The sequence below is a fragment of the Pygoscelis adeliae genome, unplaced genomic scaffold, assembly GCF_000699105.1.
Source record: "Pygoscelis adeliae isolate BGI_AS28 unplaced genomic scaffold, ASM69910v1 Scaffold358, whole genome shotgun sequence".
NCBI classification, from domain to species: Eukaryota; Metazoa; Chordata; class Aves; order Sphenisciformes; family Spheniscidae; genus Pygoscelis; species Pygoscelis adeliae.
In genome coordinates, this window is record NW_008825429.1 from 1,946,308 (window position 1) to 1,974,244 (window position 27,937).

The 27,937-nt window shown below is 39.6% G+C and overlaps 1 protein-coding gene across 1 annotated transcript; it reads left to right on the plus strand.

Annotated features, from left to right (window-relative positions):
• Positions 1-27,680, plus strand: MED15 (mediator complex subunit 15). Its single transcript, XM_009330770.1, has 19 exons — positions 1-49; positions 3,199-3,286; positions 4,506-4,557; positions 5,023-5,052; positions 6,993-7,208; positions 7,787-7,914; positions 7,954-8,049; positions 8,899-9,276; positions 10,461-10,538; positions 15,490-15,609; positions 21,649-21,791; positions 22,114-22,241; positions 23,143-23,277; positions 23,678-23,741; positions 23,910-23,976; positions 24,431-24,591; positions 24,796-24,962; positions 25,850-25,948; positions 26,101-27,680. The coding sequence occupies exons 2-19, from the start codon at positions 3,209-3,211 to the stop codon at positions 26,235-26,237; spliced, it is 2,277 nt and encodes a 758-aa protein (XP_009329045.1). The 5' UTR covers positions 1-49; positions 3,199-3,208; the 3' UTR covers positions 26,238-27,680.
• Positions 27,681-27,937: the final 257 nt, after the last annotated feature.

Consider the following 27,937-nt stretch of genomic DNA (forward strand, 5'->3'; position numbering starts at 1 on the left):
TTGTGCAGTGGGAAGGGTTTTTTTCATCACTGCAGAATTGGAAAGAAAGGTAATGCTAGAACAAGGCCTTGGGGAGGCTGGATTGTCCTTTACTTTCCCCTCTGTAGCTGAAGGTGGTGTTCTGGGGACCGAGGCCCTTCAGGCCTTTACGTGACCTGTCCAGTAAATGTGAATAAAGTAATATGAGTGATTCCTGTTTTGGGTCTTCTGCTGGTCTATGGTGTTATGTGGGTATTCCTGCAGTGAGGGCTGCTATTGATGAAATTTGTTGTGTCTGATCTGTATCTAACAGAAATGTTGTGTGGGACAGCATCATGTGCACAAGATGAAGTGATTAAAGTTTTTAATGTATTTGTTGGTGTTTACTTGGAGGTTTTTAAACCTTGTAATGTGTATAGATGTGGCTAATGGCTTAACAGCATGCTTCCCCCCCCCCCCCTTGTTGTTTTAAGCAGGAAGTTGTTTTAAGCAGGAAAGGTTGGTTGAACTGAGTGTCGTAGTGATCAAATAGTCTATTTCATGAGGCAGCATTTGGTGATGTTACATGGCTTAATGTGGTTTTGGCCCTGGAACTCATTGCCCTTTTGTTTCATTGGAACAACTGATTCATGCAGTCATGGTGTGAACTGGATAGGGGAGCTGGTATAGCTTTGAAGGAGAACGTGTTCTGCAAGATTTTTCAACTACACCAGCTGGCCTGAGTGAGAGGTTGCATGTTGTTGGGCTGGAAATAAGCTTCTTGGGAGTGGAGGGGGAATTCCTGAAGCTGGTGTTGGTGTTGAAACAGCATCTTGTGAAACCGCAACTTTGAGTGTTCTGCATGAAATGAAAAAGGCAAAGTTTTAGTGTGCATCTTATGATATTTTTAGTAAGTGCTTATGAGGCAGATGAAGGCTGAATTGGCTGGTACCATCTAATTTTCAGAGTTTTGTTGAGTTTGGTGCTCTGCAAGGATATGATATGTTATGTGGTATCCTTAACTCGATGCTAAAGCTATGGCTTTTTTTTTTTTAGTGACTTTCCCAGTCTTTTAACGTAAATATTTTCATGTTGATTGCAGATGAATATGTGCACAAAGAACAGGTTGTGTGTTTTTCTCTTCCTCCTAGTTTAAACACTTATTGGAATGCTAACAGATATGACATGGAGCGCTTGCAGTGACATTATTGGTAATGCAGATGTAGTCATTATAAAATGTCTTTCATGTTCTATAACATCAAAAGGAAATGGTAGATACATATAAAAGTAATAACTTCTTTGCTGTGGATTTTTTTTTCAAGTTCCTGATACCACATGGATCACTGTCTGTATCACAGCCACTTAGTACTACCTACATGTTACTTCCTTTTCTTGCCTCTGCATAATCTTTTTCTGGTCTTTCTGCCCACTCAGTTCTTGGTGCTCTCAAAATGAGAGGCATTGTCATTGTACCATGGGACCAAGAAGTTAAGGAGGATTCAGAGAGTAGTGTGGATTTAGAGGCAGCCTTTCTGAAAGGGAAAGCATTAAAAAAGGGAAGTGTCAGTAAAGAATTGGATATAGCTTCTTCCTCTGCAGCAGAGCTCTTTTATGAGCAGCTCACTTCAAGGCTTGTTTGCACATGGAGGAATAGTTATTCTGCATTATGTTCGGATTCCGCTTCATTTTAAATAACCTTCATTATAAACAGCATTTTTTTTAGTGTCTGCCCAGACCATGCGAACAAGTTACCATGAGAGAGCCTTACAGCAGGTAGCTATGTACTGTCTTCTACTTTACAGCCTGCAACAGGTTGGATGTATGCTACTAGGCTACTAGTTTGCAAAGCAAGGGTGTGAGTTGTGGCAGCCCAAGCTCCTGCATTTTGAGGCTATAGCGTCAGCTCTTCTCACTTCTGTGACTGTGTTACTGAGTTAATTCAGGAAGCTGAAACAGTTTACTGCTCATGCAAGCATCGTTCCTGCTGCATGGGAGGTGGTAGAAGTTCAGGGGGAAGAAAACAGTAGTCCCCCTTCAGACTGGCTGAAACTTTCAGGGATCACTACCCTAACATGCATTTAGTGTAGGGTAGTTGCTCATGCAGCAGTAGTTACTGAGAAATAAGTTGCCGAGATGTTAATTACAAGGTGAAAGTATTTCCTGCTAAATTGTTTGTGGAATTTAGACTGTAGCTGCTAGGCTGCTTTAAAACAGAACAGGTTTTGCAGTGAAGTGAAATGTTTCCAAGAATGAGAATGCCCGGAGGGTTTGAATAGGGCTGTTCACCTGACTGAACTCCTCATTTTAGGACATCTTTATCTTGTTGCATGTTTCATAGTTGAATTGCTTGCTACTTTTTGATGTACTGAGAATGCCCCTTCTTTTCCACCTGTGTCCTTAGCAATGTGTGTTTTTCTATGGGTATTTGGGTTTTTTTTTCCTTTTCATCTTGCATGTTCAATATCCCATCCAGATCTAGATCCAATTTACTAGAGGTGTGATGGAGAAAGGACAGCGAGTCCCCGTGATTCTGGCTGGTAAATGGGAAAGAACAGTAAGGGAATTGAAAGCTCTTTCTTACCAAACCTGTTCTTTTTCTTCCCCTCAACTTCCTATCAACAGGGCCTTCTTTTCATCTTATTGCTTCACCTGCTGCTTTCATGGTGATTGTCCGCTCCCTGCCCTGCACATCCCTGCACCTCTGCTCTTCTCTGCCCCTGATCAGTGCTCCTACTCATTATTCTCACTCGTTGGTCAAACCTCTATGCCTTTAGGCTATCTTTTTTTTATTTTTAGTTCTTCCACCTTATGTTTAGACGATTCTTTTGGAAATGCCTGACACTAGGCAGGCTCAAGCCCATTGTTCACCAAACATGGATTACATTAATCCTGTCATTCAGCTTTCCTCAAATGAACAGGTCCTGGTATTTTGTCAAAATAATACATCAGGTGGTAAAATAATGACTTGCTTAGCAGTTGTTCTTGAATTTCTGCAAAGAATATTTGTGTTGCCTTTTAGAAATTAGTTGGCTTTTTTCCTCCATTATTTGAAAAAATTTTAAAGGGTGGCGATTTTAAGTAATGTATGTGGTGGTTGGTTTTTTGGGGTTTTTTGTTTGTTTTTTAAATTGATAAATGAGAGAGGGGTGAAAAGCTGTTTTACAGACCTTCCTAACTACAGAAAGTATTTTCCGATGTCCTCAATTAATACCCAGCCTTGTGTTTTTCCTCTTTTTTCAGTGATGAAGCTATGAGGAAGGCTGGTGTTGCCCATAATAAATCCAGCAAAGATATGGAGAGTCATGTGTTTATGAAGGCCAAAACAAGGGTAAAGCATCTCTGTTTGTTTCCAGAAGTTACTGGGGTGTCAAAAGTAGTTTGGAACAACCCATAGAAATAGCAAACCAAATGCACTTAGTTAACTGTCTCTGCTTACAGTACATAGTTACACAAAATTTTTGATTTATATGTGCTTCTTTTACCCTGAAGGGAAGTGAGGTGTTTTGCATCCAATATATGCATCAAACTAGACCTCAGTCCAAGACAGCTTTGCTGATGCTGCAGCATTTAATGCATATATGGGGACCATACTTAATTCTTGTCTGAAGACTTGTGTTTAGTGAATTGCATAGAATTTCCTTTATCTACAGTGTAGCACCATTCCGTATGACCAGTTTGGTGGTCAGGAGAGACTAAGATATCAATGAAAAGGCTGCGTCAAGAGTAAGACCAAGGGAAGTCCTGTGTCCTCTGTGAAAGTCTGGTTATCATGTACAATTCTAGACTCTACAAAAATGTAAACTTCTTTACTGGAGCTGCCTTATGAGAAATTGGGAAGTGTTGCTGTCTCCAAACAAGCCATATTTGAGATAGAACTTGTCTTGGTGAAAATTTTATAATGCTGATGGCACAAATTTATGCCTGCTGATGGCATCCTCACTGGTGAGTTGGTAGTTTCATGAGCAGGAAGGCTATCTCAGCCCTGTGCAGTTTCTCTTGCACACTATGAAGCACACTAATAAAATGCTGCAAAGAATATTTGTCTTTTCACTTCTGACACTTCTATCATATGTTAGTCTTTAAAGTTGTTAACTTACTTGTATTTGTAATACTAACTTAGCGTAAAAAAAGTTCTGGTAGTATGACTATGACATAGTTCAAGGACTAAAGTAAGTCAGTGTACCAAGTAAGCAGGTTCAATCCTCAAGAAAAAGGAATTAGAGTGGATAAGAAGTGAAAAAAGGATGTATTGGTTTATAATTATGTTCACATATTGTGATCTTGTTAGTGTGACTGTCACAGAGGTTCTTTCCAGTGAATTTTGTGGTTTCTTGGCCTTCTTGTACCATCAACCACAATGACCTATTAGTAAAAACATTCTCACTTAGTTAATGAACAGACTGTTCCTTGCAAGTGAACTGCTTTGAAAAGCCCATAGACATTGTAAAGTAAAATCTGTTATGTTGAGGAAGAATACTGAACAACCAGAAAGTCATGGCTGCAATGCTTTTATTGCCTATGCTAAAATCCTCATTTTTCACCTTTAGGAAGAATATCTTTCTCTTGTGGCCAGACTTATTATCCATTTTCGAGATATTCGTAAGTAATTGGTTTTGTTTGTTTGCTTTTCTCAGTAATGAGGTTGCTCATCCCATTCTCCCAACCAGAGTAAATTTTAGGGTTTGTATGTGTGGTTCTGCATGTGACTCTTCACAAGTTGCTTTAAAAATTTTCCTGTAATATACATGCTTAATTTCTAAATACTGTTTCTTTTACACATCCATCTATAATTGAAAAGTCTTTGAGAAATTATTTAAACTTACTACTTTTTCTACCTTCCTAATTTTTTCCTGTATTTTTGCTTTTTTCCATTGTTTATGTAGCATTCTGGTTACTAAATTGGCTTAGGTTAATGTATTTTGTTAGAGCTACAGTAGACAGTGATTTTTTTTTTTATTTTTTAAATTATTATGTGAATATATATTTTTGTAGAGAGTATATCTGAAGGGCAAAATTTATGTGTGACAAGATTAACAAAGGCACTTAATTGTTCTTCCTTTGCAGACAATAAGAAATCTCAAGCCTCAGTCAGTGGTAAGAACTCTTTTTTTTTTTTTAAATTCTGCCCCCCCCCCTTTCTAAATAGAACAGCTTAGAAATCAGGGCTATGGTATACTAAGAATAAGAAGGCTGTGCATTCCCTAGCTGGAATATTAAATGCTGCTGGAAAGGAAAGGTAGCATGATAGTCTTGGTGTTCAGTGATGAGGGTGACAGGCTTGGACAGTGTTTTGGATGTAACACAGGAGACTTGTTTGTTTCCCTGTTTGTACTTTTGTACAAAGAAAATAACAAGAGTGATTGAAAATAATCTCCTGCTGAGCAGTCCAGGTTTCTCCCTGTTACCGGCTCTGGGTTCCTCAGTGTGTTGCATCAGAGGCAAGCGTTGTGTTTGTGGGGCGTACGCACTCTGCCATTTGACTGAGGTTAGATCTGATGATGTCTTCTGCCTCTGTGCTAATTCTTACAGCAGTGTATGTTAGGGACAGAGTATGATCCTCTATTTTTATCCCCCTGTAGGCTAAATACGCAGTGTCTGTGATTGATTAACATCCAGCCTAGACCATTCTGGTTACTAAATTGGCTTAGGTTAATGTATTTTGTTAGAGCTACAGTAGACAGTGATTTTTTTTTTTATTTTTTAAATTATTATGTGAATATATATTTTTGTAGAGAGTATATCTGAAGGGCAAAATTTATGTGTGACAAGATTAACAAAGGCACTTAATTGTTCTTCCTTTGCAGACAATAAGAAATCTCAAGCCTCAGTCAGTGGTAAGAACTCTTTTTTTTTTTTTTAAATTCTGCCCCCCCCCCTTTCTAAATAGAACAGCTTAGAAATCAGGGCTATGGTATACTAAGAATAAGAAGGCTGTGCATTCCCTAGCTGGAATATTAAATGCTGCTGGAAAGGAAAGGTAGCATGATAGTCTTGGTGTTCAGTGATGAGGGTGACAGGCTTGGACAGTGTTTTGGATGTAACACAGGAGACTTGTTTGTTTCCCTGTTTGTACTTTCGTACAAAGAAAATAACAAGAGTGATTGAAAATAATCTCCTGCTGAGCAGTCCAGGTTTCTCCCTGTTACCGGCTCTGGGTTCCTCAGTGTGTTGCATCAGAGGCAAGCGTTGTGTTTGTGGGGCGTACGCACTCTGCCATTTGACTGAGGTTAGATCTGATGATGTCTTCTGCCTCTGTGCTAATTCTTACAGCAGTGTATGTTAGGGACAGAGTATGATCCTCTATTTTTATCCCCCTGTAGGCTAAATACGCAGTGTCTGTGATTGATTAACATCCAGCCTAGACAGCTGGAAATTATTTTATAAGTATTCTTAAGAAAGAGGGGGTGTTGCGTTCTGTACCTGATTAATGTTGCTTCTGCACCCAGTGTTGTGTTTTGCCCTCTTGAATTGCCATTCCCTCTTCGACTTCACTTTTCTGTGTGCCCAGGATTCAGATTATGACAGTTGTCTTGAAAGGCACTGAATTTATCCACAGCATAATAAACGTGATGTTATGGGGGGAACTGTATAGCAAAGCACTTCTTCTGGTCTGAGCACTGCTTCTCCTTGTTGACCTCAGGAGGAAGAGGTTAATTGGATCCACAGTGGGACTCTCTTGATTTTTGAGGTTACAAGCTGGATATCCTCATGGAGTTTTGTTGGCAATTTGTTTTGACTTGCATATAAATTCAGAGGTGGCTAATAAGTTCCTTTTCTCTGATGTATTTAGAATCTATTTGGAACTTTGCAAATCTGAAGTGCTTAAATAATCTTCACTCTATTTACAGAGAGGCAAAGATGTGCCAGAAGCCTCCTGTGGTCTCGCAGGCAGAGCAGTGAATGTTAGATTCTCAGGGTATTGGATCTAGTCATGGTCTGAAGCTGACAGATCAGAGGGTGGATCATGGAGAACAGAGGATTTTGGGGAGGCAGTTGCATGTCTGGCTGCATATTGGTAACTATTTTCTTTGTAGATCCGATGAATGCCCTGCAGAATCTAACTGGGGGTCCCCCAGCAGGGGCACCTGGAATGGGCATGGCTTCCCGAGCTCAGGGCGCACCGATGAGTGGGATGAGTGGCCTTGGCCCAATGGGACAACAGATGAGTCTCCCAGGGCAGCAGCAGCCTCCTGGAACCTCAGGAATGGCCCCTCATGGTATGCCTGGTGTCTCTACAGCTACTCAGCAGAGTAAGTATTCAGTTTGCTTCAGCCACTGTAATTGTTAGATCAGCCTTTCAGTACATAACTTTTCAACAAGGAAAGGGTGCTGAAGAGATTTCGTACTTCTGGCTAAATCAGCCAAGTGAACTGCAGGAAGAATTGATTTCAAATACTCCTACCTAATGGGATAAATGTCTGTCTTAATATAGCGAGGAACAGTCTAGCTGTTGTATGAGCCATGTTTCTTTCGTCCTACAAGATGTCAACTTCAGAACTTTGTTTTTGTAGAGCTCACCTATGTTTTCTATGGGTACAATGCTTCCTGCTGGTGACCTCTGTGCATATTTCCTCCTGCACATTTTTACATTCTTTACCTAGGTTGCTGACTCAATATAGGCAGTGAGAATTAGAAGTTGGTAGAAGGAAGTGTCACTAATTATGCTGTTACTGTGCCTCATCCATTTGAGGATGCAAAAGCATATGCTGCTAACAAAGAACATTAATGTACTTCAGGGATTATCTTCAATTATTGTGAGTTATACTGGGTAACTGTCTCTCGCACTGTTTGGGTCTCATGTTTTAAGTACAGTCTACCTTCTTTTTAGCCCAACTTCAGCTTCAGCAGATAGCTCAGCAGCAACAGCAGCAGCAGCAGCAATTCCAGCAGCAGCAGGTGGCTTTGCAGCAGCAGCAATTCCAGGCCCAGCAGTCAGCCATGCAACAACAGTTTCAGGTCCAGCAGCAGCAGGCAGCAGCAGCTGCAGCAGCCCAGCAGCAGCAGCAGCAACAACAGCAGTTGCAAGCCGTCCAGCAGCAGCAACAGCACATGCTGAAACTGCAGATGCAGCAGCAGCAAAACCAACAGCAGGTGATGACAAACAATTACAGTGGCAATTGCGGTGATCTGTGTTCAGTTACTTGTCAAGTGAGGCTTGGCTTGCATGGAAGTACTGAATATCAGCTTTGCCTGTTATTAACGTGTTTCCATTTTGGGGTAGGACTTCAGTTTAGACTTGCAAGTTAATTGGCAACAATAGATTACATCCCAGAGGAAGGGCTTAACAGTCGTTTGGTTGCTTTCTTCTGTCATAGCAATAGAGAATTAAAACCTTTGTCTCTTTCTCTTTATAAACATCAGGATAGTCTTTCATTCTGACAAGAACAGGGATGTGGGAAAGAACCAAAAGCACTTGTGTTACTCTAGAAATAGTGGCTGTTTTGTCACTGTGTGAATTACACATTGCCACTTTAAAAAGTGTGCCGAGCACATTATATATATATATATTTATATATATATATATTTTAATATATATATATATATATCATCCTTAGGCACAAAAGCAGAAGAGGAAACTTCAGCTGTCGTGCTCTTGTGCAGTTCCTGGTAAATAGTGGTGCTGATGCAGGCTGGTTACATTTGAAGAAGTGCTTCTGAGCCCATTTGTACAGGAGAAGCTGATGGACTTCATCTTTGCTTCTGAAAACTGTTTTAGTAGTGAGACAAGCTTGTAATATTGAAACCACGGGATGTGCACTATGTAGAGTTGAGACATATGAAGAGCGAGTGCATAGAAAGGTTGGGCTTTCGCTTTGGACTTAAAACCTCAGACTAATGTATTAGGATTCTGTTTGCTCTTGGTTTATGCTATAAAAATAAGGCTGCTATCGCATTGCTGGAAGCTTTAGCATCCTGGCTTTTCCTGCTTTTCAGATGCAGCAGCAGCAGCAGCAGCAGCAACTACAGCGAATTGCCCAAATGCAGCAGCTGCAGGCAGCACAGGCTATGCAGGCACAACAGCAGCAGCAACAGCAGCAGCAACAGCAGCAACAAATACCACAACAACAGATACAGCAGCAGCCACCTCAACAAGTAATGCAACAGCAGATGCAACAGATGCAGCAGCAACAACAGCAGCAACAGCAGCAGCAACAGCAACAACAACAACAGGTTGCTCAGGCACAACAGTCTCAGCTTCCACCACAATCCCAGCCTCAACCCCAGCCCATGGTATCTCAGCCACAGGCAATCTCAGGACAAATTCCTAGTCAGGTTATGCCTGTTACTCTTACACCACAGCAATTAAAAGCAATGCAGGTAAGGGCTAGTGACCAGCTGATTGTTGGTTCATTATGATCCTCTAGAGAAACAAAAAAAATTCTTTGACTTTTGCTAATAATGAAGTCGGAAAAAACATGGCTTTTTAAGAGATCTGTAGTTAGCATGTTATGAATATGGAGAGTTTAAAGGTTTATGTCTGGGCCTGCCAGTAGAGAACAGTTTTGTGTCTAAGAGTAGGACTTCTGGAAATCTGTGAAAACCATTTATGCAGCTAATATTTAAAAATAATTTCTTGTCTTACTCTTGAATGGACAAGTGAAAGAAAAAAGAAAAAGAAACAAACTCTGGTTAAAGAAGAATCACCTCCATGATGTTTGCTGTTCTAGAACATGAGCAAGTGCTTTGAAGTGCCTAGTGCATGTCACTGGAGCCAGTGTTGGCTCTCTAGCATGCTGGCTTTGCTTCTGCTGCCATGTTTAGAGGTTTTGGTCAAAGTTTAAGATACTGGTAGTTCCTGCCTTGAAGAGAATGTGTACAAGACAGTAGTTTTACTCTGTTGAACTTCTTGCTGGGTCATCCTCTTAATGTTGCAGCTTTTTGAACTGTTGCATTACAGTCAGTTTTTTCTGGGCTTCATATGTGCTGTTGAGCTCAGACGTAATCCCAAGACCTGCTTTTCTTTGGGCCTTGCTGGGGAGTAGTGGAGTGTCAGCCACACTTCAGAAATTATTGACCCCACATGGACGAGTTGATACATCCACTTTGTGCTCCTACCAGCTAAGCCAGGAGTAGTTAGATGTACATCACACTGACAGTCGTAATGAGTGTATAAACATTTGAAATGCTGGCCATTGGTAGGTGCTTAACACAGTGTGCTTGAGGGAAATCAACACGTGTGTGGTTAACTATGTTTGCCAGAAAGCTGAAGTATCTAGTATTGTTATAGGAAGACCTGATAGTACAGGGAAGAAGTTGCAAGAAGAAATTGAATCTTGGGTGCACAGTCTATGGGAAGGCTGTTCTAAACATTAGAAACATGGGAACTTGTTTTCATGAAGAAAGCTCAAAAACTCTAGGAAGAGTATGTATGTGAGGCTGATCTTGTCTCCACACCCTTTTTTATGAGTATAGTCAATATAGCTGAAACAGAAGTGTCATATCCTAATCAGATATGTATGTTTACTTCATTCTTTCTTTTCATACCGAAGGTAAGAGCTCAGCTGGTCCAGCAGCAGCAGGCAGCGGCAGCAGTGCAAGCAGCTCAGGCCCAAGCTGCTCAGATGGGAGCTTCAGGGCAGGTAAGGGCCCAGGAGCCAGTATCACTAGTTATAGGCCTGTAGCAAGTGCATGCTAGAGATGAGCATGGAGATGGGTTTCTGGTGGCTTTCTGATGAGGGGTCTGACATTGGTCATCCCTTTATACGGGATATGGGCTTTTATGCTGTTTCTCCTTTGCCTGGAGTCAGAGGCAGGATTTCGTTGACAACCTCTCTGTGCATGCTCTCTGTCCTGGGTAGGTAAGATTGTTGTCTGTACTGATGCAGGAATTCACATCAATAAGATGGCCTACTGTGGTCACGCTACAAGTCTGACTGTTGGTACCTGGAGTGTATCACCTCTTCTTTCGTTAAACTTTCTTAGGTGACTGCTTTGTTGTGTAAACTGATTTCTGTACTGTGAATCTTTGCCTGCTATCTTTACTCACATGTGATTTACCTTCCATCTCCATGTATCAACCATAAAAAATAATATAGACGATGAAATCTCTCTGCACTCCATTCCTTTCATCTTTCATTCTTTTTCTGAGTGAAATGGGCAGTAGCTATAGATTGCTCTTGTTCTGGATGTGAATTGTGAAGAAAAAATGGCATGTGTCACAAGTGCAGAGTTACATTTTAAAAAAAAAAAGTGCTGGGTGAAAGCTTATTGTCTAACACAGTTTTCTTATCCCGCAATACACTTGTAGCCCCAGTGATTGTTCCTTGATGTGTGTCTGGTATGAAGGAGACATGGGGAAAAAAATTGGGAATGGCTTGAGCTGAACCTCTCATCCCATTTTCCACCAGAATATGAAATAGTCTTTCGTGGCTTACCTCTGTAGTGTTTCATATTGAGGCATTTTACAGATATGGGTAAGTACAATTATCACCACTTTGTAGATGAAGAGACTGAGGCAGACAGATGAAATGGGGTTGACTAGGATTAACGGCAGAGTTCTTTTCATATACCCAGACGTTCCATGTCTGCATGCACCATTTTCCCTTCAGGGCACAAGTAATATTATAGATTCAATAAGACATTTGGAAGCTTTTTACATGGACTGTGATAACTATTGGTTCTTCAACATACATCTCCCAGACTTGTATCAGGAATAGTGTCTTGTACCATCATAACTCTCATGTGGCCCACATCCTTGTTGGTGGCTAAGTTCTGTTTCTGTATTGGTCCTTTTGCTTGTGTCAACGTAACACAGGATGTAAAAGCTGAGCAGTGGTAAGTACAGTTGGTACAGTACTGGCAGCAATGCAGAATTCTTTCTACAGTTGAAATGTGAATTAAAACTTCTGTTTGTTTCTTAAATAATTTCCAGGTGGAAGCTGCAGGGACTTAGGCTGACTGGAAGGAGACTCTGACTTTTTTTCTTTTTACTAACTTAATGGTGCTCTTTTCAACTCCTAAGCAGATGGATTGTGCTTATGTACAGTCAACTTAATTCTTGCCCCATTTAGTGAATTTATATGCCAGTGGCTTAAATGCACGGTGCATTTGAAAAGTTTAGGGTGATAAGATGGTTCACAGCGGGTTTTGTATTGCAGCTTTATTCAGACATGTAGTAAACTCAGGGATTGCTCATTATCTATCACGGATGGAGTTTAGAAAATTCACATACAGGCTTTACTCCATTTCTGTTCATGCCATTGCAATATGAGTCTACTAAAATTCACTTAATGCTGTGAAGTCCAATAATTAAACGGGTTTCTTGTACTTGTGTAAATATTTTCTGTATATAATATTTAGTTTTAAGATTGTGGCTGTGTACAATGTTACAATGCAGCTTCGGTGTTGAGAGCGTATATGGATTTTCTTTAATTTATGAGAAGTTTCTTTTAAGAGTAGATTTTGCTTTGTATTTAGAACATTTTTTCACTAGCACCAGCATTTTTATTAAATCTGCCTTAATTTCTTCATTTGGTTCAGGGAAGCTTTTGTTATAAACAAACCCTATCCTAATCTTCGCTTGTTACATTTAAACTTAGCCTCTAGGGGCTTTCAGACTGGGAATTTTGGTTGATATGGCTGCGTTTTTCCTTTTCTGTAAAGTTTCTATTCATCCTTCCTACATAAAAGTAAAAGCAATCCCAGGTTTAAACATGGATCCATGTGAATTTTGAAGTTCTTCTCTGAAGTCGCAAAGACACCATGCAGGTCAATGTTACCCTGCTTGGGTGTCTAGTCCTTGTGAGTGTATAACTCACAGGTGAAGCTGATAAATAAATGAAGGAGAGTCCTAGTGACCACAGAGTGCTACACAAGTGCTTGCAGCACCAAGAGAAAATCTGTAATCAACTGGAGTTAAGTATTAATAAAAGTTAAATCACTGTTCTGGTGCAACTCCTCCAGGTGCTCAGAATGCAGATTGGCCGTTGCTCTTTGAAAATCAGAGCTGCCTTTAATGGAGTGACAGTGGCACAGTACTTACATGTACTCACCAGAAGCTGCATATTTATGGAATTCTGCATCTTTGGATTTTAGATGAAAGAAAATTACAGGTTCAGGATTCTAATTGTTACATTCCACTTAATTTTTATTAACTAATGGGGTTTGTATCTTACAGTGGAGGGAGACTCTCTTCCTCTGCTTGCTCTCTGTTTTTATGGGGTAAAATTCTCAGTTCTGCAAACTGAGATAAATCAATTTCACTTGTGGAGGAGGATTTGCCTTCAGTTTAAAACTTTTTCAAAAGTAATTGAACACTTCTGGTTGTCTTCTGTTTTTAGACTGACAAGAACAACTCCTTCATGGATATATTGCTTTGCATAAAACAGATGCAATCTTTGGAACCCCCCTTTCCTGACTCCTTTGTCAAAGGGTCACAGGTTTCACAAACGTAAATCAGCTGGAGAATGGGAAAAATAGATTACTTCTGTTAAGAGAGTGGAATTGATGTCATTTTATATATACACTTCTTTCCAAAGCACACATTTCAAAAAACAAAAAATACAAAAAACACAAAACCAAAATTGTGTGCATGTGCATAAATGTTTGACCAACCACAATACAACAAACAGCTGAAAGCCTTTGAATTGGAGTTTGTCATGCTGATATTCAGTGGTTTGCCAGACACTTAAACTGTGAATATGCTTCTGATTTCCTTGACCTTGGAGGAAGTAATCTAAATCTTCACACTTTGGTGGTGTGGCATGAGAAACAGGACCAAGATGGGACATGCGGGTCACCATAACATCCCTGGGATTTCACACACTCCAGAGATCCATGTGCATTCACGAGGGTCTAAGATGGGGTGATTGTGCCTGGAAGGATATGTTTGTTTGTTTGTTTGTTTTTTCCTAGCAATTTCCCTTTTTTTTTTTTTTTTTTGTTTTTTTGTTAGGGTTGTGTTGCTTCACCAGCTCTCATGTTGATACTGTAGCTCTTCACTGCACTTTGTAGCATCCACCTGTGCTTTGTGCCAGTGCTGGGTTGTGTTTGCTTGTGGTGGCTGTTGCATGCTGTGTGTGTACATGTGCATGTGTGTGTGATGTCTGAAGCGCTCTCATTTGTTTCCCCTTTGAAATCCTGTCTCTGACCATCCCTCTTTGCCTGGATGGAGAGGGACTGCATTGCTCTGATGTTGTGAACTAACAGCTGTGCTGAATTTGACACTATTTTCTTTATCAGTTATTGCTTTCCTTTTTCAGTCTTGCTATGTTGTATTTAATTTTATTTATTTTTAACAATTGTAAGCACATGCATTCTCTGACTCTCTAGAGACATGTTGCTGGCTGCTTCAGTCCATTTACATAGAACACTAAGCAAGAATGCCCCAAACCATTTACTGAAAGGAGACTTCATTAACTTGTAGGTTAGTTAGGGCCTATGTAGGTTCCTTGGTAGTATGTATGCTGGAAAAAAAAGTAGCCCAGAGAACTTTACTGTAGATTGTTGAAGTACCAAACAGAAGCTCTTTTACTGATAAGTGAATCTGCCGAAGTTACCCGAATGCTACCTCAAAAATATGCTGTATTTGCTGTAAATTCTCAGCATATATGGTGTAATATCAAATTTTAACTTACAGAGGGCTGTACAGATATATCTGATTAAATATGTGTGGCTCATGCAGGCTGATGGTTCTGAAAGGCACTTCTAAACACTGCAGAGTAGCATAGTCCTAAGACTATTTTAAAGTACAAATTCTAATGCTAACCTTCATCATTTGTCCTAAATGATTGCACTTTTAGGGTGTGCTCAGTCTATACATCTGGAGAATCAAATAGTGCATGAATAAGCTTGAGGCAGATTGTGGACTCATAACAGAATATTTTAACACAGCTTAGTAGGAATGGGTATTTGTCAAAATGATGGAAATTACAAGGATATATTTAACTTATTCTGTGGGTTGTAAAAGGAAGGAAATAGCTTTTTCAAACCCAGAAGTCCTTTTTGTTGTCTTTGGCACTGTTATACTGTCATAGGTTTGGTTGGTCTGAAATTTTGCTCACTGTGAAGCATTCCTACTGACAGATGCTGTTGAACTGTCTGTCAAAATCTTTTATAATTAAGAGTGGCATATGCAAATACTGCTAAATCCTTTGAATCCACAGTGGGGTAAAGCACATCAGAAACCTATGGCATTATATAGCTTCTTATATGGAGCATCCTTGACAAAAATCTTAGAGTACTTATTTCCAACAATTCTAGAAATTCAAGATGTCAGGCAAAACTTAGGAAAAGCCTTCATGCAAATGATAGCATGGTCAACCCTTGACCCATTAATCTGAATCTACATATCAGCTCTCTCAGGATACCTAGAATTCATTAGATGCTTTCTAAAAATGCATAGGAAGGATGTAAAAAGTTTGATTTATAAACTAGCATGCTAGGTTAACCTTTAGAGAAAAGCTCACTAACCTTCCCTTCATGCTCCCCCTCCCCCTAATTCCTGGAGGTTGCATGTGCTTCTCATCCTGCCAGTGCACTGCATTTCTTGTTTTGCGATTACTTTTGTCTGTTGTCCCTCTGTCCTCAAAGATGATCACCGCACCTATGGCCCGAGGTGGGATGCAAATAAGACCACGGTTCCCGCCTACCACCGCTGTGTCTGCTACACCGCCAAGCTCCATTCCTTTGGGCGGACAGCAAATGCCACAGGTATTTACTGAGTCAAAGCACATTGTGTCAGGAATTGTGCAAAGCATTCAATACGTGATTGTATAGCACTTGCTTTCAAGCAAGGGGAGGTTCACTTTTTCATCAAACGACTAACTTGCTGGTGTTACTCAGGGTATTGGGCTGTTTAGGTTTTTTATGGATCCTTTTTCATTTTAAATAATAGGTTTTGTGAGAGCTTGGTATATCAAATAAAGCATTTTTAAAGTGGCATAGATCTTTATTGTAACATTTAAAACGTTTCCATGTTCATAATTGATTCAAGTCTCAAATGAGAACTTTGTGGTTTCTGTTTAGTCTTTGTCCGTACTCTACAAGCGTGCATTTATGAGTGTGTTGCAAGTTGGTACTGCAGCATACTGGCTGAGTTGTGTCTGGGACCTTACTTATCTTGTGTTCATGCTCTGTACAGATGCTTGTTTCACTAATAGTAAACTTGGCTCATTTCAGTTTGAGTAGCTCCTTGGCACGGTATCAGGGACCAAGAAAAATGGAGCTATTTTCTTTCACGGTTGTGTAGGAGGAACTGCCAGAAGGATTCTACTTGTACCTGCATCAGAGAAGAACCTGTGTAGGTAGGCTGGCAGCACCTATCCAGCTGTTGCTAGAAGATGCATGAGGTCAGAGTACTGCATCTGCCTGGTGCAGGTCTGGATCTGCTAAAGACCTCACAGTCATGTTTTGCAAGCAAAATGTGTTATTTTGGGGGAGCGGGAATGGGGAGAATTAGAATGAAATAGAACTGAGTTCTTACCAGTAAGTCACAAAACGAGGCTCTGCTCTGCAGAAGTTTGCTGAGCCCTATGTGATTGGTGTTGGTTCAAATACAAATCATATTATGATGGTGGAATAGTGTTCAACTACATTTTTCTATCTGATATTCATGAACCTTACATCTTGTTCTTCTAGATACTAATTTTCAAATTTAATACCAGGTGCAGTTTTAGTTCTTAATGCCGCTGCATTTTGTTCATAGGGTTAATGAAGTTTTCTTTGCTCTTTGTGGTTTTGTTTCCTTTGCAAACTTGTCATGGGGCTGTGGAAATGTCTGAAACTCTGCTTCCTAGTGCTGCTGCATCAAGTTTAGTAGGCACAGCCTTTTCTTCTCAGGAATTTGTTAAGGTAGATACAGTGACCAGAAAGATTCTGCAGACCTAGGCAAACACATCTGTTGTTGTTTCTGATTTAAGATGGATGGCCATTTCAATCCAGGTCATTGTTTATATGTTAACTGAAATAAAACCCTGACATAGCTGTTGAGTCGAAGGAGAATTTACTTTGAGCTTTATTTGCTGTAGCACAGTCTATACGGACTGAGACAATCATCTCCCATATGAAGTATTCACAATATTTGGTTTGATGATGAGGCCTTCTGATAGATATTTAAGTATTAGATTGGCTTATATTTAATATTTGAGTCATAACAAAAGACCTCTAGTTTATGCATTCAGTGCCATAGGCTGATCTTTTAGTGCTGTCATGTCTGTGCTTATTGAGGAACTTTGATTTCTGACACCAATTGAATTGGTCATCAAGGAGTGCTCTCAGTAGCATGCCAAGGATTGCGAAAATTATGTAGAGACTGAACAACTAGAGAAGGCAGAAGAAAAAAGGAAATTTATTTATGAACAATGATTGGAGTGAAAATGGCTCTTAAGCAGGTGGTAGGATGAGTGAGTGAGTCGAGGTTTAATGGTGGTGGGAAGCACGTTTTTAAAGCCAGTCTGACATGCCATGTACTTGACAGCTCTGGATCAGCATGAATCTCTAGTGCTGTCTGCCAAAACACTTTGTTCAGGTTCTAGGTGGATTAGAAATTAGAAATGTTGTCATTTATGCCTCTTAATTTTGTAAAATGCTTAAATAATATTGTCTGTTGGATATGTTATAACTTCCTTGTCATCAGAGCCCTTGCAGCTGTTCACAATAGGATTAAAGGGCTGTAGCATATATCTGGTTATTAATTACTCATTTAAGAGTAATTAATGCCATCTTCTTGACTACAGTATCAGAAGTTTTTTAAACTTGGTGATAGGTGGTTCGGAGTGTCTTCTCTCTTTAGAAAAGAATCTTCATATTGCACTGAAGAATATCTTTCAACAAAAGGACCAGATGTGATAGCAATACTGTGTGGCTATTTTTATCCCATATGACACAAATGTCAGTCTGCCCTTTTTTTATCACAAGGCTTAGTTAGTTGATTCTGCAGTGGGTTTTTTGTTTGGTTGGGGGTTTTTTTTGCTATTACAGTCTTTTCAATCAAAAGAATATACTTACTGATATGGCATTGTATTCCACAATCTCCTGGTCTTTGGAATTGCCAGAGAATTAGAACTGACTTTTTTTTTCCTTAGCTGAAGTTTGTTTGTGCCTGAATAGTTACCAAACATGAACTACAATCAATATTAGTGGCACTTTCTGAACAGCTAAAAGAAGTTTCATATACCATATTTGGATTGACTCAAGAAACCTGCTGATGTTGAAATTTTAAAAGATTAAACTAATCTAATACTTAGCTTTTGCTTTAGCAATTAGATAACTAATGTGCTAATACCAGTCATTCTCCTGTATTTCTAGTGTCAAACCTTCAGGTTCTGTCTACAAATTTATTGCAGTCTGTAATAGTATGAACTTCCAATTTATTGTTGGCACAGAAATCTTCAGCAAACTGAAAATATAGGAAAAAAGTAAAACTAAGTTAATACTAAAATAAAGCAAGGCACACTGGCGTGACTGGGAACATGGAAACCTGTACCTGAACTTATTTGAAGCTCTGCAGTTTCCATTTTGTCACACAAAGCAGCATAATGGTGAACTTTAAATGCAGTTTGCAACATGGTGGGCAAGGCTGTGCTTACTGGCTTAACATTGAAACCGTAAGTACAGTAGTGTAAATGCTTTCTAGAGTTTTCCTTTAGACTAAAAGTGTTTCTACTGTTCCTCATTATTACCCATCACTTCCTTGTTGCAGTCTCCTTTTCCTTGCCGTTAGCTTCTGCATATTGTACACTCTTGCTATCGGGAGCTTCTGAAAAACTCTCACTAGCCTTATCTACTGAGTGCTGTTCCTTGCCTGAGACTCAGCAAACTGGAGGTAGGCCTCATAGCTAAGTTTATCTTCCAGCATGGTGTGCTCTAAACACTAAGAATAGCTTTGATTTAGTGGATATTAAGTGCAATTTTCTGTCATGCAAGCCTAAATATCTTTTGGGCAGGACTTCAGAAAATCAGGGCTTGGTGTCACGATCAGGTCACTGTAGAGTTGCAGACTAAATTCACATTCAGTGGGCTTTAATAACTGTCCATGAATATGCTTGTAGAGGCAGAAAATCTCATCCTGCAGTGAAAAAATATGTAGTTGCATTTCCTTATATATGTTGAAGATGAAGGGTATTCAAATGGTCAGTAACCATGGCTTAACTGTGGAGTTAAATAAGAAGCTAAATGAGTTTAATGGAGTTAAAGCTCCAGAGGGAGGGGTGGTTTTTTTGTCTTTTGGGTTTATTGGGTATTTTTGGGGTTTTGTTTTTTAGTGTTCTTTTTGGTGGGAGTCAGTTAGAAAGAGCATTCCCTAGAAGTTGAAATTTCATTAAATTGTTATAAACTTAATCCATATCCTGCAAACAATGTAGAAATCTAAAGCTGAAAGTGTCTTTAGATCTGTTCTGTAGAAAGACATCTGAAATTCTTATGTAGCAAATTAACTGCTTTCAAAGAAAAGTAAGGCAGTAAGTTCAGAATTGCATACTTCTGAGTGCATGTTTTTGAAAATGCCACAGTTTTGTTTAATATTAGACATTAGCCTTTGGTATTCTGGAATGAAGCTGGCAGAGAGCAAACCTGTTGCAAGAAGGAAAGCTGTTTGCCTATGCGTGTACTTAAATGAGAACGGGTAGTGCAAAAAAAGATATCAGAACTAATTCATTCTATGCTTATGTGCACAGTAGATGCTGCATGTTCTTTTCTTTGCTTTTCTGCAACATTTGTAAATTAATGTGAAGGGGCTTTGGTGTTGAAGTAGATACAGAAGCTTAAATCTGGCAAAAAAACCTAACGAAATCTTTCTCCTTCCTTCCCAAAACACAAGGATTTAAGTTTTCAGAAGTAATTTTATGTAACCAACTTGAGACACTTAAAAGGGGCCTGATTTTCAGGAAGTGATGAACCACTCAAAAGTGGTCTTAGTTTGACTTGGTGAAAAATGGGTGCAGCATCCGTATGGGTAAGTTCTAAATCACTTGCTGTTTAATAGAATGTTAAATAGAATTGTAAAAAAAATCAGGGAGTGCTTTTTGCAGTGTTCATCCTAGCTTCCTTCCAAACAGTGGTGAGGTGCTTGGTTTCTGTGGGAGGCAGACTGTGCTTTTCAATCTCAGAAATGCTTTTCCAGCTGTTGAGGAGACACATGCTGTTAAAGAATCCACCTCCTATGAAAAACAGTAAGCACAGTCTCAGTATGTGTTGATTGTGGAGAAAAGGAAGATATAATAGCTGATTTAAAACATAACATCTAGAACAAGTGAGGCTGAAATTATCTTCGTAGGAGAGGTTGCAAAGGTAATGGAGTTACTATGATTCTTTTTTTTAATCCTCAGTATGTCAGGCTGCATTTGATTTTTAAACTATGCTTTAATGGATGATAAACTAGCATCTTCAAGTTCAGTAGCTTTACATCTGCACCTAGCTGGGGATTGTTTGGGCCCATTTTATTTTTTTTTTTTTTTTAGCGGAGTGTGCCCTCTTGCATAGCTGATATTCCAAGCAAAGCATTTCCTGTCATATTCAGTGCATACATGCAAAAGTAGACCATGCAATACTTACTTTTTAATGTGCTAAATATCATGTCCTCTGGAACTAGTTGGATTATTGAGATGGATGTTTAATGAGTGAGTGAAGGACAACACCAAATTGCAGTCCCTATGAAGTGTATGGAACTTGTGGATTTACTGGGACCTTTGCTTAAAAACAGTTTAGACTGAGGGAAACAGAGTTGTTAAATCATAAAGGCGCTAATCAGTGCCTTACAGAATGGACGCATGGGTTACTGAGTCACAATATGTGGCCTCTGCGGGCTAATTCAATTTATCTTTGTATGTACTTATAGCTGGTCATAAGAACTCTGTGTGTGCCTTAACAAACATGATCACTTAATATCTGCATTACTATACCATGCTCCTGGCTATGATACAGGTTTTTTTGTTTGGTTTTAAGTGATCAAGGGGAAAAACGTCCATTAGAACAAATGTGAGAAGTTGCTCTAATTTGAGCATCATCTGGCTCTGGCACTTTACAGTGTACAGAATAAACTTAGTTGTTACCCAGAGTTTGGTGCTGTTCTAGAAATGCTCTTATTCATCTTTTTGTCCTTCAGGCACACCTCATCATTCTCCAAAAGTCAGCAAGCTACTTTTTTTTTTCTTTTTTTTTTTTCTTTTTCCACCCACTCTTTCAGTTTGGAGTGTTTCTATCTCTGCCCAGCTTTTCAAAGCTGAATATTTAAACAAGATGTTGGTGGTTTGGCTTGCTTAATTTTTTTCTTCCTTCCTACTAAAGAAAACCAGCTGGGAAGCTACAGTCAAGGCTGACAGACCTTTGAAGACTGTAATTAAAATGTCAAAATAAGGAGGGTTTTTTATGGCTGTTAATTCTCAAATTGGAACTGTCTTTTCTTCCTGCTCTTCTTTACTCTAGTTCTAATAACGTACAGGTTTTTCAGATGGTGCTTCTGATGGTTTAATTGCGACATGATGGTTTGGGAAATGAAAAACAATTATTTTACAGTTATTCAAATTATGTGCAGCTTTAATGGTTATTTCTAGTAAAGTTGATATGAACTACTGCTCTGAGAGCCTCAAGAGCGATACAGGTGGGACTGTCGTTATAGGGGAGAACAGGAAACTAACACTTTCGTTTCTTGTAGGACTGAGTATACGCTTCTCTCCATAGGTAAAGCCTTTTAGTTAGGTTCCCATCCTGTACTCCCTTTTGTTGTTATTGATCTTATCTTTTTCCACATTTCAGGTCAGCCAGAACAATATTACCATGATGTCATCCCCATCTCCTGTCCAACAAGCTCAAACACCCCAATCAATGCCTCCGCCACCACAGCCGCAGCCATCTCCTCAGCCAGGCCAGCCAACTTCTCAGCCAAATTCAAATGTCAGGTGAGCTAGACTGCAACTTTTGAGGACCTTTGTCAGTGTTGTAAGGGTGAGGTTTTCAGAAGCATTCAGTATATCTTACTCTGTTTCCACTGAAGTGAATGAATTTTAACATGAACTTCAGTGAGAGCACAGGTGGGATTGTGCTGAATACACTCTGAAAACCCCCATTTTAAATAAAGAAGCTGTGTACGAAATCCTCACCGAGTCTATTGGCAGAGCTAAAGAGTGCCATAGCGATGCTTACTAAAAACATATCTGCTTACAGGCTTATCATGCTTCCTTGTCAGATTCTGGCAGGTTTGATTTTATGCTTATTTTTCAGTTCTGGCCCAGCTCCATCACCCAGCAGCTTTCTCCCCAGTCCATCTCCACAACCATCCCAGAGTCCAGCAGCTGCACGAACACCTCAGAACTTCAGTGTCCCATCCCCAGGCCCTTTAAACACTCCAGGTAAATGATCTGAGAACTGTACTGCACACCCTGAGTTGGTGTATGTTTTGGTAACTGTAATAGTTCCCAGGAAACCTGTTATTGTTTGGCACAATGAAAACTTCAAAGAGGTCTACAAAGCAGCCAGCTTTGCAAGTAAGTGAACGTCACATGCACCACATAACACAATATCATGGATATCTCAAATCAAAATCAGCTGAAACCTCTCTTCTCATCACTGAACTATGTAATGGATTTTTCTAACTTCCCCAATCTTTTAAAAAAAGAATGATACTTAATGGAGCAAGTTTTATAGAGGCATAATGAATGATTCCTTTTTGTTCCATGCAGGAAGGAACCCTTAGCAACAGCATGCAATTTTAAAGGATGTAACCACTTAATCACAGGTGGCAGGCTGCTTTGCTCCAAAACACCTTCCTAGGTGTACTCTGACACTTGTGCTCTTCTCTCTCCCAGATGTAATAAGCAGTTTCTGATACTGTGAATGGAAGTAACATACTGGCTCCTTCTCATACCAATGTTGTGTGCTCTGCAGTTTGGAAAGCACCGACTTAAGGAAAACTGCAGCAAATTCAGTGTGTTGATTTAGTGTTTAATGCACCAGTTGAAGGCAAAATGAGGGCCTAGAAAATGGGTATATGAAACTTTGGACCTTTTCCGAAAAAAAATTGTATTAAATGGGAATTGCTGTTCTGTCCACAGAACACGTTACTTCTGCACAAAGATTAGAGGGTTGGACAAGCACTTAAACTGTGGAAGGCATCCAGTTGTGGATTTGGATATTTGATGTGAGCTACACTTTGAGAGTGCCACATTTTGGGTCTAGATTCTGAAATGTGAGAATGCTGTTCTGCAGTATCTTTTATCATCCTTGTGACATGCAGTCTTGTCTTCTTGCCAGGAAATCCAAATTCTGTCATGAGTCCAGCCAGTTCTAGCCAATCAGAGGAGCAACAGTATCTGGAGAAACTCAAACAGCTATCAAAATACATTGAGCCACTCCGGAGGATGATCAATAAAATAGATAAAAATGAAGGTGAGGTTCCCTATATTTAGTCACGCAGTTCTTTCTGTCAGCTATCTCTTCTGATGAAAGAAGCAGTACCTTACCTTTTGTGATGGTTTCTATTCCAGGGATTAAAAATGACAGTGAAAGTTAGTTGCTCTTTCTTGCCTATGACTGTAAAGATTTTACGTGAAGAGTGGGTGAAATCCTCATCCTTAAATTCCTATCAGTTTTCCTTTACTTCTGATGTTTTTGAGACACATAGAGCTTACACAATGGATATGCTTATGATTAGTTGAAAGATCTTTGATCCTCACTACTTTCTTCAGTGTTGGCTCATGTTTTCAATTTTAACAGTATACTGTATTTCTGTCTGCAAGTATGGAATCTATTCTTGTAGTCACTGTTTGTGTGTCTGATATTATTTCAGATAGGAAGAAAGACCTGAGTAAAATGAAGAGTCTCTTAGATATCCTGACTGACCCTTCAAAACGGTAAATCTTTTTCCTTTTGGCCGGACATCAGGTTCCCCAGCTCTTCCAGAAGTTTGTTGTTTAGCATCCAGCCATGTTGGCATTGAAGCTGTCTGTGGGGCTCAGATAGCAGAAACACTTCAGCCAAGGTGACCATTCTGTGGTGATGAAATCTCTCCTTTTCTGCAGGTGCCCTCTGAAGACACTGCAGAAATGCGAAATTGCTCTGGAGAAGCTGAAAAATGATATGGCTGTGGTATGTAATGCTTTGCGCTAGCAAGAGTAAGCAATTAATTCCAAAAGGTCTTATGATGTGGCAAGATAATTTTTTGCGTTTCTTGTTGCTCATGCTGTTAAGACTTCAAGTAAGGTTGGACAAAATAAGAAAACAGGGAAAAAATGGGCAAACACTTACTTCATGTAAGTCACCTGTATGTGTCTTTTAACTGAACTTTCAAATTCTTGTGCTTTGTGCAAAGACTTGAGTAATTCTTTCTGTGAACTTCTGCAGCTGATTTCGGGACAGGCTTCCTAAATGAAAGCTGTGGACGGCTTCCCCCCACCCCACCTTAATATTACTGCATACGGTTTCGAGAATACTTTGCATTTCATGCATTGGAAGTTTACTGCTATAAAATTTTGCAGAATCAATAGTAGAGATTTCTTTTTTGGTGATGTTTAGAACAAAAGGGGCTTCTCTTGTGTTTTAGCCTACTCCACCACCTCCCCCAGTGCCCCCCACCAAACAGCAGTACTTGTGTCAGCCACTTTTGGATGCTGTTTTGGCCAACATTCGTTCACCAGTCTTCAACCATTCCCTTTACCGTACATTTATGCCAGCTATGACTGCAATTCACGGACCACCAATCACGTATGTATCACTGACCTGCTGTCTGTCTTAAATGTTCATTATCTAAGGAAAAAATACTTGTTTGTAGAAACTATTAAAAGAACAGATGGGCTTATGGATGGGTGTGAGTTATATCTTTCCTTTTTACACCTGTAAAATATTTGACAAACTTGGTGTTGGCATAACATTTTCACCTAGTCCTTTTGTGGACTGTATTTTACATAGGGCCCCAGTTGCTTCCCCTCGAAAACGGAAATATGAAGAGGATGAAAGACAGACCATACCGAATGTCTTACAAGGGGAAGTTGCAAGATTAAATCCTAAATTCCTGGTGAACCTGGACCCTTCCCACTGCAGTAATAATGGCACAGTTCATCTCATATGCAAGCTAGGTAAGCAAGAAGAAACTAAAGGCTGAATTCAGAAAGAAGTGCTGAGCTTGACTGTAGAAATTTGAAGAGTGTTTTGCTAACAGTCTTGAATCTTGCCAACCTGTGACTTCTGCACGAAGTCTGTACTTACTCATAGCACTGCTTAATCATGACATTCTACACAGCCTGCTTCAGGGTACACCTGGAGATTTCATTCACACTGATTGATCCTTTGCACTGAAGTTGCAACTGGTAATCTCATTTAGTGTCTAGAAAATTACTTGTTGCTAGCAACAATCTTGATTCCTGATTTGACCTATACTGATATGTGAGAATTGTTCAGCCTCCAACAACTAGGACAGAGCTAGAGAAATATTGAGTTAATTTTTGGGAGGGTCTACTTCAATTTGTACTAATGATCACTGACAATGGTGTATGTTCAAGAAAGAAATTCAGATTGCATTTTTTTTTCATCTCAGCTGAATAATCATAAAGTGTTATAGTGTATTAACTTGTTTTGCTCTTGGGTTCCAGTGGGGAAAATAGATTCTTTCCTCCTCCCCTTAGTTTGAGAAATCTGAACTGTTTTTGTCCTGAATATTAGTACATAAGGCACTTAATTTTCAAAAATGAGGTGTCTAACTTAGTGAAGTTCAACTGATGAAATGGTGAGATTGGCAAGGTGCAGAAATGTGTAAGAGATGGCGGTATTTTGCCAGGCTTTTCTTCCAAGAATTTAAGAGTGTTGTTAAAGTGAGCAATGAGATTGCCTTCCAATAAAAATGGAGATGTACAGCCTGGTTCCTCCTTGGGGTTCAGAGGCTAGAAACCAAGCTGAATTGTGCACAAAAACCCCTCCGTCCAGCAAGGAATGCTTTGTTCTGATGGGAAGTGTGTTTGCATTCTAGATGACAAGAATCTTCCAAATGTCCCACCACTACAGCTCAGCGTTCCAGCGGACTATCCAGATCAGAGCCCTCTGTGGATAAAAAACCCTAGACAGTATGGTATGAGGAAGCTAGCATGACATTTGTTGGGTCTGTGTATGTGGTAATAGTGGGGAAATGTGAACACCTAACAGTACTCTTTTTTAATTTTTTTAAATTATTATTTATTTTATTTTTATTATAACTCCATTTATCTGTTATCTTTTTTCCAGCAGCCAATCCCTTTTTGCAGTCAGTGTATCGGTACATGACTTCAAAACTATTGCAACTTCCAGACAAGCATTCAGTCACAGCACTCTTAAACACCTGGGCACAAAGTATTCGTCAGGCCTGCCTCTCTGCTGCGTAACATCTCACTTTCTAAATTGTGAAGCAAGAAAGAAGGTCTCAACAGCTGGCCTCTTCCACATGCCACTGGAAAATCACAGGCATTTTGGGGAGGGTACTTCAGAAGAAAGAAGCCTTATGTTGTTTTGTTTCTAGGTGTCAGGTTCAGTAGAGAACCTGATGTTAGACTTAGCTTTCATGCTTTTTATCTTCTGCCTCTGTGGACTTCTGCCAGCATTTTCAAATATACAAAATGTGTATATATGATTCTTGAGACTGTATTAGGATGAGTTTTTATTGTCTTCTTAGAGAAGAAATTATTTGTGGACTTCCATCAGGGAGTCTGGTATAAGAGGGAGTAGGGAGAGAATGTCCTAATTTGCTTCAAAGTTTGCTCAGTGCCAGTATTCCTTTCACACTGTATGTTTTGTGACCTGATATTACCCCAGGAATAAATTAGCTGCAACTAGAATGTGCTTGCAAACTTCTCAGTGGTTGCAGGAATCTTTTTGGCTATTTACTTTGCCCAGAGATGGGATAAATTACAGCTTTTTAAGGCATCCCTCAAATATGTGAGATAAATCTGGATAATTATACTTGGGGGTGGGGAACCAAATAGAGCAAAAGTATTTTATAGCTTATTTTAAACACTACTTTATACTGTAAAAACGGTTTTTGGTTAGCATGGACCACATGTTTTCTCACTCCAGAAGAGTGAGTTGATGAGAAAGAAGAGATATTAATGTGCACACTGACTTCCTCTATAAACTCAGTAAACGTGTACATAAAGGTGTGTGTGGGGAAACCCAACAGGATAAAGCCCTAGTAACATAAATCAGTCCAGCAGGCTTGTAGCTATGTTTCTTCTTTTACTAAGAGTCTCTCTGAGGCGTCTGGTGTCCTTTGGGAGTTAATGCAGTTCAGTGAAAATGCTTCTATGCTACATCAGTTTGTTTAAAAAGAAAACAAAAAAACCAACATAGCTCAGGAGTAGAACTGACAACTAATATTTTGTGCCTTGAGCTATGATGGGCACTCAAGTCAGTCATCAGCTGCCTTATTGTTGGGCACTTCTAACGAAAACCTGTGCCACGAGTAACTCTAATTTTGTGCATAGTGCGATTGTTTTATTTTCCCCATGCTTATAAGTTGCTCACTCTTAATTTCCTGGTGCAGAAGAATTTCAAACTTCAGATGTTCCCGTTATATCCTGCTCCATCTCCCTGTATTGTGCAGCAAACCTTAAAGAGTAGCTGGGCTCTCTTACAGTAGTGTCAAGAAATTGCTATGACCTTCGTAAATCTGTGTGGTGTCATCAGTTTTAGGATGTTTTTAAATGTGGGTACTTAGTAAGCACTGACTGAGGCAGCAGAATGCTATCAGTATTTTGTACATGAACTAATGCATTATCTGTTTGTTTCTATTGTAATAAATTTATTATTATTCCTGTGTTGGATGCTAACATTATACTGCTCATCCCATGTTGATCCTTAGAAACCAGTTCTGTTGCGTCCATTGGATGATGGTTACTTTGTTCTATGGTAAGTGAAAACTCTCATGCTTTGAAGGTTAGGGGAGGAAATCATAAATGGCTCTTCATCCCATGCAACACTGTCTTTACTGTCCTCATAGTGAATTGGAAGACCTGGTCAAGAGATTAGTAATGGTATCTACAAAAGAAAGATGTAGTTTTTTAACCGGTTCTGTTATATGGCTGACTCT